Source organism: Pezoporus wallicus, unplaced genomic scaffold (assembly GCF_028554395.1).
Source record: "Pezoporus wallicus isolate ANWC-B61680 ecotype Strahan unplaced genomic scaffold, APGP_CSIRO_Pwel_v1 contig_3181, whole genome shotgun sequence".
NCBI classification, from domain to species: Eukaryota; Metazoa; Chordata; class Aves; order Psittaciformes; family Psittacidae; genus Pezoporus; species Pezoporus wallicus.
The window spans coordinates 5829645-5846463 of NW_026641700.1; the positions used below are offsets into that span (position 1 = coordinate 5829645).

Genomic DNA, 16819 nt, shown 5'->3' on the forward strand with positions numbered 1-16819 from the left:
TTTTCTTCATCTGCAAAGTAGACCTACCAAACTGCAAACCTGAGTTGATTTCTTTGGATTTAATTGCTAAGTTATCAGTCAGTGGATCTGAACAGCATCTGATACATGTGGACTAGAGGTTTGTTGGTAGATGTTGAAGATGGGTTTTAACGGGGGTTAGAAGCAATTTACAGATTTTTTTTAAATGCAGGTTGAGAGAAAGTGCAGTGTGCCATAAAACTGGTGTCTTTCAGTTGTTGGTTTGAGGGGGTTTTTATTTATTTTTATTTCCAAACTTGTTAATGTCTCTAAAATAACATCTCTACATTCTAGCAACCAGCCTTAAAAGGGCCTCTTTGCCAGCAGAATTGTCTTATAGTATGCACTGTCGTAGCCTCAGATATGCATTTTCTTCCTTTCTTTGTGTATGTATGTAAAATTTGTATTTCTGAAGGACACATTCAGAATCAGAAATTGTGTCGTTTTGTTATTTTCTTATACTGATAAGTGAACTGATAAATACTGCTCTCATCTTAGGCGGTGCTAAGAAAAGAATATCTTTTACATGTATGAATCTCAGCCTCTGGGTTTGATGTTGTGAAAACACCATTATTTTAGATATCATATTCATTAAATACAATAGGTATTGTTCATAATTGTTTTATCATAATATTAAAATGCTGCTTTTTAATTTAAGGGTTATTCTGATAAAGATTTTAATACATAGTAACTGTTGAAAGTTATTATGTTTATCTTCCATAAAGACAGGAAAGTTAGACAATAATTTGCTTACGGCTGTATCTCCCGGTTCCTAGATTGGTGTCTTATACTGTGGGTTACATTTTCTTCCCAGAGATGGATGTTTTCACTTGCTTCTTTTATTCTCATACTATAGTTCCTACTGTCCTCACCAAGTGCTTTCCTACAATTGATTTGTTGCTAATGATTGGACAGAATCAAAATGAACTCAAAAGAGTCCACAAATTCTCACAAAGCCAAGGTGAAGTCTTAGATGGTGTGCATTTTTTTAAGATAATTTTTACCAGAGAGATTAATAGAAATTTGAAATTTGAGTGTGATAGCTCCAGTCATTTTGTGTTACAAGTTGGTTCTTTCATGTGTAAGTGGGGTCTTAGGTTATAAACATCTTTGAACCTTTGGGCATAACCCTTTTGAAGACTTGATTTGGATTTTCTGATCCAAATCAGAGCTTTTGCTGAGTTAGCTTCTTTTTGGAAATCAAAAGCTTGCTAAACTGTCTGTGAACAGATCCTTTGGAGACCATGTAAGTTCTATGTGAACTATAGAATCCATAATGATTGGATAATGAATAATAATAACGACTCCTATATGAACTATAATGAACTATATGAACTATAAAATCGTAAATTATTGGTGTCCCAAACAGCAACCTTTTAAAAGCAAGCATGGGATCATATATCTAAGATTGTTGAAGGCTACTGAAGGTACTAAGAAAGTTTATATTAATCATTGGCAAGTGTTTTCACAGCGTGATTCAACTGATAGAGACAGATGCCACCTCCTCAACGTATGCATTCTACCTGTCACAGCCAGCTAAATGCTCAATAGCGTAATTTCCTTCCAGTAAAATGACATCTACATCCCAAACAACTATAAGCAAAGACTGAGTCAAGAAGATGTGTCTTGAGGAATTGCTCAGGTTATCATGAATCAGCACAGTCTGTTTTAGAGTACTAGTCTGTTCCCGTAAACTGAAGAGAGTATTTCAGTCTGTCTGGCAGGTGGTTTTCAGTGCTAGGTGCTGTGCTGCCTGGGATGATCTGTTGGTTTAACAGGCAAATGCATTTGGCTCCACTAGACCAGATGCAGTACCAGGCATGTTTCTGGCTTCTTACCCTTCAGGCGCATTGTGGTATCATTATGCTGGTGCGTGGAAGAGTATGGTCAGATAAATTAGCCTTTATGCACAGCTAGCCTCCAGCTCTTCCTCTTGATAACTACCCTTAGGGATCATTTATCTTGTAGCTGATCACATCCCTCCCCATATCTCTCTTTCTCTAAAAGCGAGGTAGCAGCCTGGAGAAGAGCCTACCTGCATTCATGGAAATGCCTCTGTTGAAACAGGCATTCACCTCTACCCCATCAGGCTGACAATTTCTCCATCTGCATTTGCCAGTCATAGGAAATGCCAGAGGATTAGGATGTCAGGTCCTTTTTCAAGCTGCCTAAAAACAATCCTGAAATGTCCCTTGTGCACCTCTCACATTAGCATTGGAAGGTGGTAGGTTCAGAAAATTACATACTTCTCTTTAGAAGTAAGTTAAAATACAGTTTTAAGGAAGAGGACAATAGAATTCAAGTTAGCATCATTTTGAGACATGTTATTTCAGATCTGTAAGTGTGCAACAGATTTTCTTCCAGAGAAGTGTAGAGGGATTTTTAGTGTCCGTTTTTCTACCCTGAAATTTCTGAGAAGCATACAGAAAATTTGAACTTGAATTTTGTGCTGGAGGAATACTTCTGGTTGGTAAGAAACAAATAATACAAAGGATTTTGTTGATTTCTGGTATGGAGCACCTGTTTGAGGTAGAGAGCTGTGAAACCTGGTGTATCTTTCATTGTGGCTTGTTTTGATCCATATATAACAATAAGTTAAACAAAAACAGTGAATTACCAGGCAAAAATAGGGTCTAGAAGTTTCAGCCAAGTTTTCAGTGCCAAGGATAATCAGAAACATATACATAGTAGAAAGTTCCTGAAAATACTTAAGCCTGTATAAATAACATAGAAATGGTGACGAAACAGTCCCCACTGGCTCTCTACAACATTGCCTGGAGTTGGGACACAAGAGTTGTTTAAAGAATGGCTTGCTGTAAGGCTTCTTTGGTGCCCATATGGCCAGTTCCAGATGTGTGTGGCAATGGATGTGTGCCCAACTCTCAGGACAACCCAAACTCTCAGGTTTCCTCTCCTGCATTGCCTTGCATCACATGCCAAAATCTTTTTCTAGGACAGAGCTTATTCCTAGCATAGAGATTTAGCAGACAATTACTTTGGGCAAGGAGGAATGATTATGGCTTCATCTGATCTCTCCATATTTCAGGAATGTGTATGATTTGACCTTGGATGTGGATAGCATAGTTCCTCTTCTTTTTCCTCCTAGTTTGTTCTAAATATTCAGTACTAACTTAAAATATAGCATATATTAAACTATATTATGTCCAAAATTTGTGGTTGGATAACAAGTAGAAAATGGATACATCATCTTTAACTGTCAGACCATATAGTCTGCAGTCCCATTACTAGTTTAAGTGTAATCACCACTGCCTTCATGCAATGGCCTGCAAAGTAGAAAGCAAATTTTCAGCATGGCAAAGAGCACAGTGCAACCAGGGAAAATGGTGGTTCTGCTCCCTCTGCAGGGTTGTGTCTCCAGCTGCAGGCTCTTCTCTTTCAGAAGCCAGAAGCCATGTGGTGGGCATGGGGGAATCTGCAGACCCCTTTGGATGGAACAGTTAGTTCAGCTTTGAGCAGAGGCATATGCTGCTGTTTTCACCTCGTGGCAGCACCCTCTATAGATAAGGGGAAAGCTGAATCCATTGCACAGGCTTCAGGCTGAGCCCGGTACCCACATTGCACACAAATTACCCCTTAGGTCATCCATCTTGTTCTCCAGAACTCCTATGAAAAAAATCCTCACTGATATTTCCCTTCCAGCTAAATGTCTGTTCCCTCTTGTCTATCTCTTCATTCTTTCCTTCACAGTATTTATTCCTTTCCTTGTTTCCCTCTTTGAATTATTTACCTTCTTTTACCAGATCTCTCTCCACATGTGAATGTCTGTGCGCACAGATGGGGTTTCTAGGACAGTCAGTATATAATTTCCCACAAACAGTGTTATTTAAAAACAAACTTGATCATCTCAATCAAAAGGGTAAAAAGGTTTAACTGATTATTTTTTTCAGCCTTAAAACTAGTTCTCCAGTGAAAGTTGATATGTCTGATGAGGAGCAGATCAATTCCCTCCCTTTTGTTGATAATTTTATTTTGCTGATATATCCCTATTGGTAGTGAGGTGTGCACATCATTCTTGTTTTCTTACATGGACATTTGTCAGCAAATTTTATGCCCAGATGTCAACTAAAATTCTTGTCATTAAATAATGAGTTAAATTTAGTTGAAAATACTACACCTGCTCAGAGTCCTCTATTTTTATTTCTTCACAATTACTTTTATGGTTTTAAACAGTGTATCTGTCTCCTCACAGTATGTAAAAGGTCTATACAGATGGAAGGTAGTGGCTATAAAAGGAAAGCTACTGTTAGGGTAGAGGTAGATGTATTGAAATAAATAGATGAAAAGTAGCAATTCTTATTTTACTTCTTAACAGTAGCCAGTGAAATTCTGCAACACTGTGGGTCTTCTTAAAGTTGTGTGCTTCTTAAAAACTTCTTACATAGTGTCATTTTACTGTCAAACTTGATTTATTGCTTCTTCCTCTCATGTCCAAAATAGGTAAGCACTCTTTCATCAGTTGTATCCACACCATCCCTGTGCAGCAAGATGCTAATTCTTTAGTGCTTCCTACTCCTTTTAATAAGGACTAACTTGTTGATTCCTAGCTGTGGATAACTAGTCAAGTTTGGTGTTGTCTTTGATTGCAAACATTTTGATTTTGAGTGACATGCCGATATAAACACATTTGCCTTAGCTGATTTGCAAGAAATTTTAGAGAAGTGGTAAGACTACTGCTATGCTTTCAGGAGGAAAAAAAGACAGCCTTCCATTATTAATGATTTTTTTTAAAGCTTTTACTCATGTCTTAGAGATGAACTTTCAGAGATTTGCAGTAACTCTGACCACAAAATGGAATGGAAGAACAATTAAAATAAATGTTGTTTCTGAACATATACTTTGTGTTTTAAAAAGGTGTCTCATAAAAATTGTTGGCTCATGTAGCTGTCAGTTCAGCTGACCAACCTGACTGTAGCCCTGCCCCATGGTCCCTCTGCTTGGACGTATGCATTTCAAGCACACGGTAATATGTAACTCATAGGTGCATAAAATCATAATAGAGCATTTCATCACTTCTCAATAAGGGTAAGTGCCTGCTGCCTGAATGGCTAACCATTTGAAACATTGAACACAAGACATTTGACACTAATTTTACTGGTCAAATCCTCCCCTGAAAGAAGTCTGCTTGACAAGCCATTCACGAGGTACCTTTTGCAGAGAGAGCCTGGCTTGATGGGTCGTCGCGTAAGCTGCTTGACATTTGTCCCCAGTCAGACCGGATGCCACATGAAAAATTTACTCAGGCACGGGGCTCCCAGGAATAAACATTTCTCTGGTGTTGCTCGCCGGGGACTCGGCAAGGTGAGCGGAACTCCAGCTTGTCACGGATGCTCTGTTCTGACAAACATAAGTAGATGCTAATGGCTAAATCGTGACAGAATAAAGTCCCACAACCATATGGCTAATTGCCACAACAATATCTTCAGTGTTATTAATCAAGTTTTCATAGTGTGCCATGATAATTGGAATAATTAGAACCAGCATAGGCATTGCTTGCCTCTGCCGCACATACTGCAGACAGGGACCTGCAGGAACAACCGCAATTGCACTTTCTGTGCAGCGTTGTTTAGTTCTTTCCTTTCCAGCAAATACTGTGCTTAATTAATGAATTAGCTGTTTGCCACCAGAGTATTTTATTGCTAGCAGGGCTTCTGCAGGGGCACATAGGTAGCTAAATGAGACCGCTACGCCCTTGCGCGTTTGAAAAGATGAGGTATTCCCATAAGGCTGCCGCTACACAACACAAAACTTCACCAGTTTGTTTCACAAAAGTTGAAGTTGCTATTCTTGTAACTAACATGTAAAACAACTTTTTTAAAGGATATACAGAAAGGATAAAACACCTTCAAAGAGTGCAATTTTGTGCTAAACAATTTAAATGAAAGCAAGACTGGATAACAGTGGTGCAATTAACTTGGCAGGCAAAAGAAGTTAACTCTTTGTTTGCCTTACCCTGCTTGGTAAATGGAATTGGGCTACAAACTTACATTCCACCTTTGAACTAAGGTTATAAATAAAGTGGTAATTCTAACACAGTTATTTACACTAAGCAGCTAAATCATTTTGTGTGCTACCTGTTACAACAGCCTCACTTGATTCTTATGTTTATGTTATGTAAGACAGCAGGGAGGAAGCACTTGTGTTTCCTCGATGCACACATACCAACATGTAGTTGACTGGTCACTAAAACTGGGAGATTGATGATGATGATTCCCTTCACTGGATGTATGAAGGCATTTAGCCAGACTAATAGATTGAAATGGACTGCTGCATGTATGGCCTCTGAACAGCTTCTTAATTTAGTTGTAGAGCGTACAATAGATGTAATATTGAATTCAGTGATGATATAAATCTTCTCATTTTAAAAAATAAATAAATATATTTTCTGGAGTGGAGAGCCATGAAGAGATTTTAAAACATTACATACTTAATTATAAAGAGGTTTTCAGAAATAGGCTCTGGGTTCAGGTGGTAGATAGGAATTCTGTCCTTTTTAGGTTTATTGCTGTTTAATTTTGACTTGCAAGAGGAAAGCACCTAATGGGGTTTTCAGTTTGTTTCAGTGTCCTATTATCTCTACACATTTTTCTTGCCACTTCTTTGTCAAGGAATTTATTTATCTGGGGTGATCTTACTTGTGTTCATATTCAGCATAATTAATAGGAATTTTCCAAATACTAAAATAAGGCTTCTGCAAAAGGTGTGTATAGTAAGATTTTGTTGGTGTTAATAAAGTCTTCATTACTGGTGCCTGTTTTATTCTGAGCACGGCTGCCAAATAGCTTAATAAGTTTTTTGTTTTCTTCATATCAAAGTATCAGTTTCAATTTCTTCTGCTTTAAACCCAACTGAAAGATTATCTCTTTGTAAAGGCCATGTCCTTTTACTTCAGATATATTTGATGTATATTTATGCAGTTTTATGAGATAAAGGAGGCAATCTGATATATAATTTAATTAGCTTAAAGTTGCCATTTTACTTTATAATGCATATCCTTGAGTATATTACCATCCTTAATTTTACTATGAAAACCTGAAACTGTCTTCAATATCAAATAAATTCTGTTTAATACCAGAAAACAACTGTGGTAGAGAAATGGGTTTAGAAAGAAAAAGGACTATCCTAGTGGTACAGTCGCAGAAGGCATGTTACCTTGTTGGTTTGAATACAGTGTTTTCCAGTTACAATTCCATTACTGGACATAGGCAGATAGCTTTTGAAGAATTAAAAAAAAAGTTGAATCTGAAATTTTGACTATGTTTTATTTAGCATACCAGGAAAAAAAATAATAAGCTGTCTTAACATTTCAGTACAAAGTAACAGAAAGATGGCTCAAATGCAGATTTTTTTATGGACAGAAAAGGCATTTTAGACATAGGGAAGTAGAATATAAATTTAATAATGTTTTATCAGTTCTTATTTGTTTACATTAGAGCTATTACCAAAATAATATCTCTCCATTTTATTTTGACATGCATGTCTTTTTGATTAAGTCTTGGCCAGGTGGATTCTACAGAGCAAAGTAGTACCTCTGTAGAAAGATTTAACAATAAGGACAGGAAAATGTTACAGATTCCTCTCTTAAAGACAGATTATACAAAAAGATCAGTTTATCCTTTAAACCTACTGTGTGTATCTTGAATCAATGGATAAAGCTATCAGCAAATTTATTTTATCATCTTAAGAACTGTACTTTAATTGCAACACTGAGAGTTGTTTCCTAATATAATTTCTCCACTTTAAAACCAAATTTAATCATTGCCGTTTAAAGATGGAAAAGTTGGGGGGTGGAGTTCCTAATTGCTAATAGCTGATATCAGTAGGAACTTCACTAATTTAGAAGTGCCTCTTTTGTTTCAATGGGTTTATTGCAGTGAACAGTGTTTAAAATCATTCACCTGTAATTATTTTTGTTAAAAACATAAAATGTTTTGCCACTCTGCAGTGATTTTCAAAACAAAATGCACATGCATCATCAGTATTTAGGACTATAGCTTCTAATTACATAGAGGCAAAGAGTGGTAAGAATTCAGTAAGCACACCTTTAAGGTCTTAAATTTTTCTCTTATAAATGTAGATATTGGTCATTAAATTAGGGGTTTAGATATGTATCAGAGATGACGTCCTGTACTCCTTGCACGTAAGAAGTGCTTATCATTGACTTCAAAGTTTTCTTTCCAGTAGAATGTAGCAGTTCCCCTCTGGTTCTTCTGGAGTTATCACCATAATTTTACCACACTGAACTTTGGTTTTTAAGTCTGAGTATTGCCTGAGCTTTTGAAGTTTAGTTGTTTTGTAGAAACACAGCAATGTTCTTCAGTAATTTTCCTTTGAATAAAAGTATAGTTTAGGCCAGATAATTTCTAAATGAGTCATAGTATAACAGTTGGACCTTTCATGTTGTTACCTCTGTATTTTGACCAGCATTTAAAAAATGAGTGCCTCAGCCTTGATTTGTGATATTTGTTGTCAACTTAAAGCACCTGTATTTAAAATCTTGACAGATGTCTTGAACTTCTGTCCCTTAGTTTCAGCAGTGGCTGAAAACTGTGTTAGGTATTTCATTATGATCCTTCTTTCTGTAGGTAACTATTGGGGTACAACAGTTTTATCCACCATTCACAATAATGAATGGTCAGTAAATTGTTACAGTCCAGTAACTGAATGTTGTATTTACTGCAAACACAAGCTAGCAATGTCAATACAGTCCATGTAATAGCTGTTAATTACTAACACTTTATAGAGCTTTGTGTATATGAAATAATAAAATTGAAGTATTTTAACTGTTAATGTTTAGGAGGGATGGAAATGAAACTGAACAGTGTACTTTTCTCCCACTGAAGAGAGTTTCTTTAAATGCTACATTCAGTGCAAGTCTCCCATCACTTAAGACTTACATTACAATATGGATTTCCACTGAAAGGTCCAGTTTCTCCGTCTTTTCTGCTGAAAATATGGAAAACTTGTTTGTATTTTCTCCTCTAAACACATTTGAGTTCTTTGCTCTGGTTTTGAAGTTTCTAGTGTTACTGAAAAGCCAGTTGCAGGCTGCATCTAATACTTAGCAAATCCATTTTCAAATCCATTTTTGAATGAGTTGAACAGACTCATTCGAGAGGGGTTTTTTTTATCTTTCCTGTTCTGCATGCTTACAGTCTTGTAGTATCTAAAAACCAAAATAGCCTCTGAAAATGTTAGAGTGATGAAGTGGAAAGGGGAAGTGTCTGTAATCTAACCAAGCCAGTACAGCAAGCTAAAACTGATGGAGTTCGGCACTGATAATGAAAACATTCATTGTGTCTTACAATGTATTATTGCATAATTACTGTTACAAATAAACTTAGATTCAGGCTTTTCCAGAAATAGATTATTGCAAAATCAGAACAGTACCACAAGATTATGCAGGTTTATAAATTTAATTGTTCTGAATGCCTGCTTTGATAGGACTTCACCAAATAATCACTGAGTAAGATCCAATCATACATGATAGCACTCCAAGAATTTTGTAGTGACATCTGAATGTTACGGATTTGAGTATGGAAGACCACCACATCTTCAGGCTATTTTCTCCAGTGGTTTTATTGTAGAACTAAAACTATACATTACTGCTCTGAAGATGGCAGTGGCACCTTCTTCATTAAGCGCATTCCTGCAAGTGAGTATATTACAATTGGTCTGGCTTAAGACAGCTGGAAGTGATTTTGCAAAGGGTAAATTACAGTAAGGAGAGATAATTATTAGGAATTCATTTTTTTGATAAAGAAAAACCTTTAATAAGGAAATGGATAGAGTCTTCCAAAAATTGAAAGAATTTTTCTTAAATGCAAAACTAAGTAATCTTTGCCAGTAATTTTACAGAAACCAAATGGGAAAGGAAATAATCCACATAACAATTAGATGCTCATGTCATTTATTTGTAAAAATTAAATTAAAAGTATTTATTTTAAGGAGATTGCGAGTCTGTGTTTGATAAGGTAATTACTATAAAAAATTGTCAGGATATGTAGAGCAGCAGGAGGTTTTAATAGGACAAATCAAAACCTTTTTCCTCAGTGGAAAGAAGCCAACAAAGTAAACTATGTACAGTAGTTTTGTTTATCGCTTAGCCTAAATTTGAGTAGATTTATGAGTATTTATTGTTATTTGATTTTAAATACTTCTTTTCTGTGGGAAAAACTATGGTAGAGTTTAAAACCCATATGGTCCATAATGTAAATTTGTAGTTTCATTTTTGTTTTAATTAATTTCAAACACTGTAATTTTTATCTTTGCATAAGGCCCCAGTGTCTAAGCTGTGGAACAGAAAGTCTGTGGATCTTATCGTAGTTTTTAAAATTGAGGGGGTTTTAATATAATTGTTATAACCCCTCAATTAATGGATGTGACCACAAACCAAACAGAATTTGAACAAGAAAAAATCAAAAAGCAATAGCCTACCTTCTGTCCCCCCCAGCAGTAGAGCCAATAGAGCTTCATGCAACCAGTACAGTAGAAGCTGGATGAAATGAACAACCTGCATGGGAGTGCAGGACATTACAGTCCCATCTAAATCACAGTCACACTAAAGCATGTATATCATTCTCTGGCAGAATAGTAGTCCACATGCAAACTTGAAATTGCTTAAATGAGTAAGGCAGGTGTGTGCGCACACAGAAGAAGAATCTTTTATATATACTTTCTATTATCTCTGAGCCTAAGGAGAGGCTGAATGATTTGTTAGATGCTGGCAGACACTTCCTCCTTATCACACACACTTTTATACAATCAACATACAGTGCTTGGGATGATGTGGTAGAAATCTATAATATTTAAATGTTTTACAGCCTAAGGAAAATCTGGTCATCTTGTCTGCCTTCTCAAATGACAAAGACCACGTAGTTTTATCTAGTATATCCAGAATTAACATTTGAATTTATGGTTGAAGTAAACACGTCTTTTAGCAAGATGTCTGTTTTCATTCCCTTCACAAGTTAAGTAGATTAAGGCAAAAAATGGAACATATGCTGTAACAATATCTCACTGTACATCCTTTACGTGTGGTGTGCATATGAGGGTATGCTGTGTGTAAAATTCTCAACATTTAGATTGAACACATCAGAGGTTTCTATAAATCCCTGAAAGTCTGAAAAGCTTCCCACATAACTTCTACCAGTTTTTTGGCTTTGTTGGGATTTCACATGCTTCTTTCTGTGCTGACAAAAAAAAAAAAAAAAAAAAAAGGATTTTAATGAGGTTTTGTTTATTTTAGAAATGTCATTTTCTTGATTGTTACACTTAGCTTTTTTTTGCCTTTCTTCTCATCTCTGATCATTAAGTTTCTCACACACCATGAGCAGTACTGCCCTTCCACAAGACCCTTGTCGAAGAGTGGCTGAAAGAACAATTTGTGTTTATACTTTGGGCATGTTTTCTCCGCTGTATTGTATCATTTGAAGGTTTTGTTAATCTCTTTGGGACTTTCAGTACAAAATCCCTGAACTGTATAAAGCCACAAGAGTTTTAATCAAACCGAGGTTTATGAAGAAAGGAGACAGAACACTGGAGAAATGGACTATGCAACAGGTCTAAACTGAAACGTTGCTTAAGCCTGTCTTAATTGGTCTCCTTCATGTCATTAAAGGAAAGTAAACTACCTTACAAATCCTCTGACTGAATTTGCATGTCTCCCCTCCGACTGCCTCTGGCAACTACAAATCTGGGAGAGTTTCTGGTGTCAGATGTCTTCTTTTGAGGATGCTTCTGCTGTGTATTTACACTTACCTCTGCTCTTCCTTCTCATCCATGCAAGTGTTGACAAGTGCTACCATGGGAGCAGTAGCCCCCATGTTAGCTCTGCCTGCTGCTCGGTACCTGTGCAGGACCACCACAGAGATACACAACCTTCAGCTGCAGCCCGCCCAGTGTCCTTGGGTTGGAAACACAGATACCTGAAATGGTAGTACAGGCATCACTGCTGCCCAGAGTAGTTCTTACTGGCAGGTATTGAACTATGTAATTATCTTCCACATAGCTTTAAGTTCACTGGCAAGTGTTAAACAAATGTCGCTGCTCATCCTTTTTTGGTGTCTCATTTTTGAACAAGCAGATCACAGCTCAAGTCTGTCTACCCTTTCTCCTAAATTATTGACCATGACTTTACATAGTAAATTGCACTGGCTACAAATGTTTGCTTAAACATAATTCATGACAGAGTTTAAAGAGACAGAGCTTACATATCATTTTCTCAGTCAGTAAACAACTGATGTTAATTTTGGCATTTCTCAGTTTCCGAGTGCTTAGTTTTCAGAAGATAGTGTTCCTTTCAATAGTTGCAGTCTATTTAAATAATTTTTTTATTAAAAAAAAAAAAAAACACAAAAAGAAACCCAACAAAACTTGCACTGAAAATGAAATTACGTCCTGCAAAATCCTCCTGACCCTCTCTTTCTCTGGAAGACTACCACTAATGAATTTACAAGCATTGGAGACTAGCTGAACAGCTTCCCCCACATCACATCCAAGTTTCACCAGCCAGTGCAGGTAGATGATAGGCACCGCACCTTTGCTGTTTCCCACACAGGAAGGAGGATGCAGCTGGAGTGAAGGATGAGATGGCACTGTTGGGTTGGTGGTAAGATTGAGGACGAAACAGCACATACACTGGGGAAATCAGCACTCTGCTGTGTTTAGGTCAACCAAAGAATTATCACAAAGTTTCAGAGACTTTGTTGTTTTGATTCTAGATCTTCTTAATGAAATCCTTGGGGAAGCACGAGCCGAATTTTTTTAACATTGTTCTACTTAATAGTATCAATGAATAAAAAAAATCAGTCCTTAAGACGATGCTTGGAGTGGGCATTTTATTGAAGATTAAGTGTAGCAAAAGTATAAATGGCTGAAAACAGGCGCTTCCAGTAGAATTTCTAAGCAGCTGGTTGACAAGCTGTAGGTCCTAGGTTTAGTCATTTAGAGGTATCTTCAGAGTCATGCTTTTCCTTTCTTGGTGTTACAGCTTTTCTTATCCTTGCTGATTTCATTGTGTTGTTTCATCCTCATAAGCACTCCTAAATGGTTTGTATCACCTCATCTGTAACCATTTCTTAGGCTTATTTAATGTTTTTAAAGGAATTCTCTGCCTTCCAAGAAGACAGAGAAGGTAAGCAGCTAAATATATGTAACACATAACAGGTTGATTTTATTGATACTTGGAGAATTGTCCTGTAAATCTCAGTCAAAAATGGTTGTGGTTTTACTTCAAACTGGTAAGACTGGATCATTGCCTTATTTAATGGCTTTACTAGAGCACAGTTTTCTCCTGCTTTTCCTATATTGTAAGGTCATTAATGAATCATTATCTATTGCTAGTAATTTCTGATCTCTTGAGAATATTGGTTTAATTATATAGGAATCACAAGTGGAAGATGCAGTTACATATTCTACAATGTATGTAGTATCTTGGTGTATTATGGCTTTAAAGAATCTGTATTCCTTCTTTTTTGTAGATTTTAATTGCTAAGTATGCCTAGTAAAATATGAATTACTGTATTACTGCATGTGATAAAAGGTATACTATTGTGAGTCTCGCAGTCTGCAGGTGTAACAGATGTAAGGCAAGATTAACAGGACAGAACAATAATTAAACCACAGACAGCCATCTCAAAAAAAATAAAAGGAAGAAGAAAAAAGGTGTATCATTTCCAATGCAATTATTAAATGTCTTAAATTCTCTGCAAATATTTATAAAGGCAATAAAAACATGTTAGTTTGAAAGACAGCTTTTCAGCATGGACACCTACTTTAAGGAATTAAGATCCCTTTTTATGAGTATAAAAGCTGAGTGAAGTCCTGCCATATGGCAGCAAGGCGATAGGGTCCTCGGTTTATAGATGCTATGAGCTAAATGCTGCTGAAAAAAGTAAGAGAGCAGTTAGTAGATAGGCATTTACAACAGCATGAATTGCTGACTCCCTCTAAAGAAGGTTCAAATAATTAATGGTAATATTATAGTTGCAAAAGGAAGTCCAGTTGTTCTTCAGCAGTCTACATCTGTGAAACGTAATACCTCTGGGGACTGAGATTTAATGTTCACAGGAGAAAATATAAAAGCAGGAGAAAAAAAAGGAATGACTTCTGCTTGAGCAGAATAAACCTGCATCTACAAACAATTAACACTACATAATGAAATAGTAAAGGAGCAAAGGAGATTTCTAATAAAAGACTAATAACAAATCCCATTACACCATGGTGTATTTTTTCCCTTGAAGTGTATTAGACTTTTAGCAAGGCTTCTGAATGAGATTTGGGTAGCTGCAAGCAAAGTCAACTCAAATGCTTCAAGCTTAGCTGAAATTTCTTGCCTAACAGTTTGTGTAACTTGAAAGTTGCATTTTTACAGGTGGGAGGGGTTGTTGATGCAAGTAATAGGCTTCACGCAGAGTTTGGGTAATGTTTGTGTCACCATGGGATAATAGTCTCCTGTAGGCTAGGCACTGTAGGGTAATGTGCCACTATATGGTAAAATCCCTTAGATAGAACAGACATGGTGTAAAATGCACTAGCTAAGCCTTGCTTTTGTGTTAACAGTTCTTCTGATTTCTCTTTCTGAGGCCTGAAAATGAGTCCTCATATGAAAGGGGGTTGATCACAGAGGAGAATACAGAGTTTGTGTTCTGTCATTGCTAATATTGTGACTTTTTTAATTACAATGCCTTTCAAAACCACGTTTTCACTTTTAAAAGAGAACATGCCTTGCAAGGGAAAAAAATGCGTAGTGATCTGCACATGGATGTTTTTGCAGTTTACACATATGGTTCCAGTGGAAGGGGGAATAAAAGTTTAGTGAACAAAACCTTGACTCACAATACAGGCCATTTGAATTTTTTTTATGACAGTCTTCTTTGTACAGATTGTTGCTATCTTAAAAGCTTGTGCACAACTGACTTCTTGGAATTCATTTGTCTAAAAATGAACTTTTATTACTGGAGTCAGGAGAAAAAAAAAACCCAGATGCCTTGAGCCAACAATGAGTTCTGGGACAAAAGTGGTTAAACGTGAATTCTTAGAAGTGAAACTAATCTTGATGAAATTTCTAGTTGCCTTTTTAGAAATTCTTCTGAGTTTTAAAGAATGACTTAATTTGCTTAGCAGAAATTTGCAATCAATCTTTTCTTGCCACTGAATAAACAGATTCCACATGCGTAGTAATTTGCATATCCCAGCTAAAAATGTAATTCATTATTTTTAAGTCCATTTCATAATAACTATTTCAGGATTAATGTTACTAACTATTCTTTAGCTTTTTCAAATGTGACCTTAGATAATCCTGCCTAAAAGGTACAAAGCTAGCAGGTCTGTTCTGGAATAGGAAAGTTTCTTTCTCGAGTTCACCAAGTAAGTCAGTTCAAGAGCTGGAACTGAAAATAAGAAATCTTGAGAAATAATTTTCTTCTACTATCTCAAGCTTCGAGACTCAAGTAAATATTGCATTTAGTAAGACAGATTTTCATATTTTGCTATGTAGGAAAACAGCACAGATATGAACAGGTATGAACTGTATCGTCTACATGCAGGTTACCACTAAATCTGGTAAAGATTTAAATTAGGTTTAATCAAAGTCGCATCCATAGTATATTTTACATGGAGCTGCAAACACTGTCATCAATAACAGAGAGGAAGCCTCTTGAAAGTGAGTGTGACCCAGTCCATCTTAACTGCTGGTTGGCATCTGCCACTGAACTACCTTCGTCTTGACTGGGCTTTTCAGGGCTTCTCAAAAACCACTGGCTTCACCTTCCTGGTTTTGCTGTTCCAGGTTAATTCTTGTGTTAACATTTTCTCCTTTGTGTCTTTGATCCCTATCACATTAAATAGATAAAATAGAGTATATAGGATTGATATGTTTTGTCCTTTGAGGTTTACCACATAACAATATTAGTCAGGTAAGCTTCTATACTCTGTAATGTATCAATAGACACGGTAACATTTCTACAAATACAATTAGTTAAGCGATTATCACAGATCTTTGCATTTGCAAAATTTTCTGGTAAAATGTTTCAGATTGTATCCTGGGATATGTATCTTGACTTTACCATATGGCAAGACAGAGAAGTAAAAATCACCTCTTTTCCTGTTTTCTTTTTTTCAGGCGTTGGGTAAGGCTCCTGTTTGGACGTGAATTCCCACTTCAGGACCTTCTGGTTGTCTGGGACGCTCTATTTGCTGACAGTATCACCCTGAATTTAGTTGACTACATTTTTGTAGCCATGTTGTTATATATTAGAGATGCCTGTAAGTATCAGAAATCTTTCAATCTTTTAAAAAAATGCAAACCTATTTTTCAAAGAAAAAGAGGATTTAAGAAATGCTGCATTTCATTGTGACTTCTCTAACATATTGAAAATCATTCCAAATGCTAGGAGAGGACCTGCTTATTATCAGATGCGGTCTGCTGTATTTATGAAACAAATTGTATCTTGGAGTTAAATGCAGGTTTGTTTTCTGAGTAGTTCTGTGGTTTTATATAGAGTTGCAGATTTTATATGCAGTAAGTGATACAGGTATGTATAGAGCTCCACCTTCTGACCAGGCTGTTGAATTGAGTTAAGGCTGCCTTTGACACTGGAAATACTTGTATCTAGTTCTGCTGTGACAAATGTGAAAATACACAAGACAATGAGTTGTAATTTCGAAGGCATATCTCAAAGTAAATGTAAATGCAGAGATAAGTAAGAATTACAAAATATGTTTATTATGTACACAAGTGGCATCTTTAAAAAGTTATCATTTCATCTTATTTTGCTACACC

The 16819-nt window shown here is 36.3% G+C and overlaps 1 protein-coding gene across 6 annotated transcripts in view; it reads left to right on the plus strand.

Annotated features, from left to right (window-relative positions):
- The window catches only part of TBC1D5 (TBC1 domain family member 5), a 251111-nt gene that overhangs the window by 155331 nt on the left and 78961 nt on the right, over nucleotides 1–16819 (plus strand). For all 6 annotated transcript variants that reach the window (XM_057424934.1, XM_057424935.1, XM_057424936.1 and 3 more), the window contains one exon: nucleotides 16160–16302. In XM_057424934.1, the coding sequence (XP_057280917.1) occupies nucleotides 16160–16302 (143 nt within the window). The remainder of the gene's footprint in view (nucleotides 1–16159; nucleotides 16303–16819) is intronic.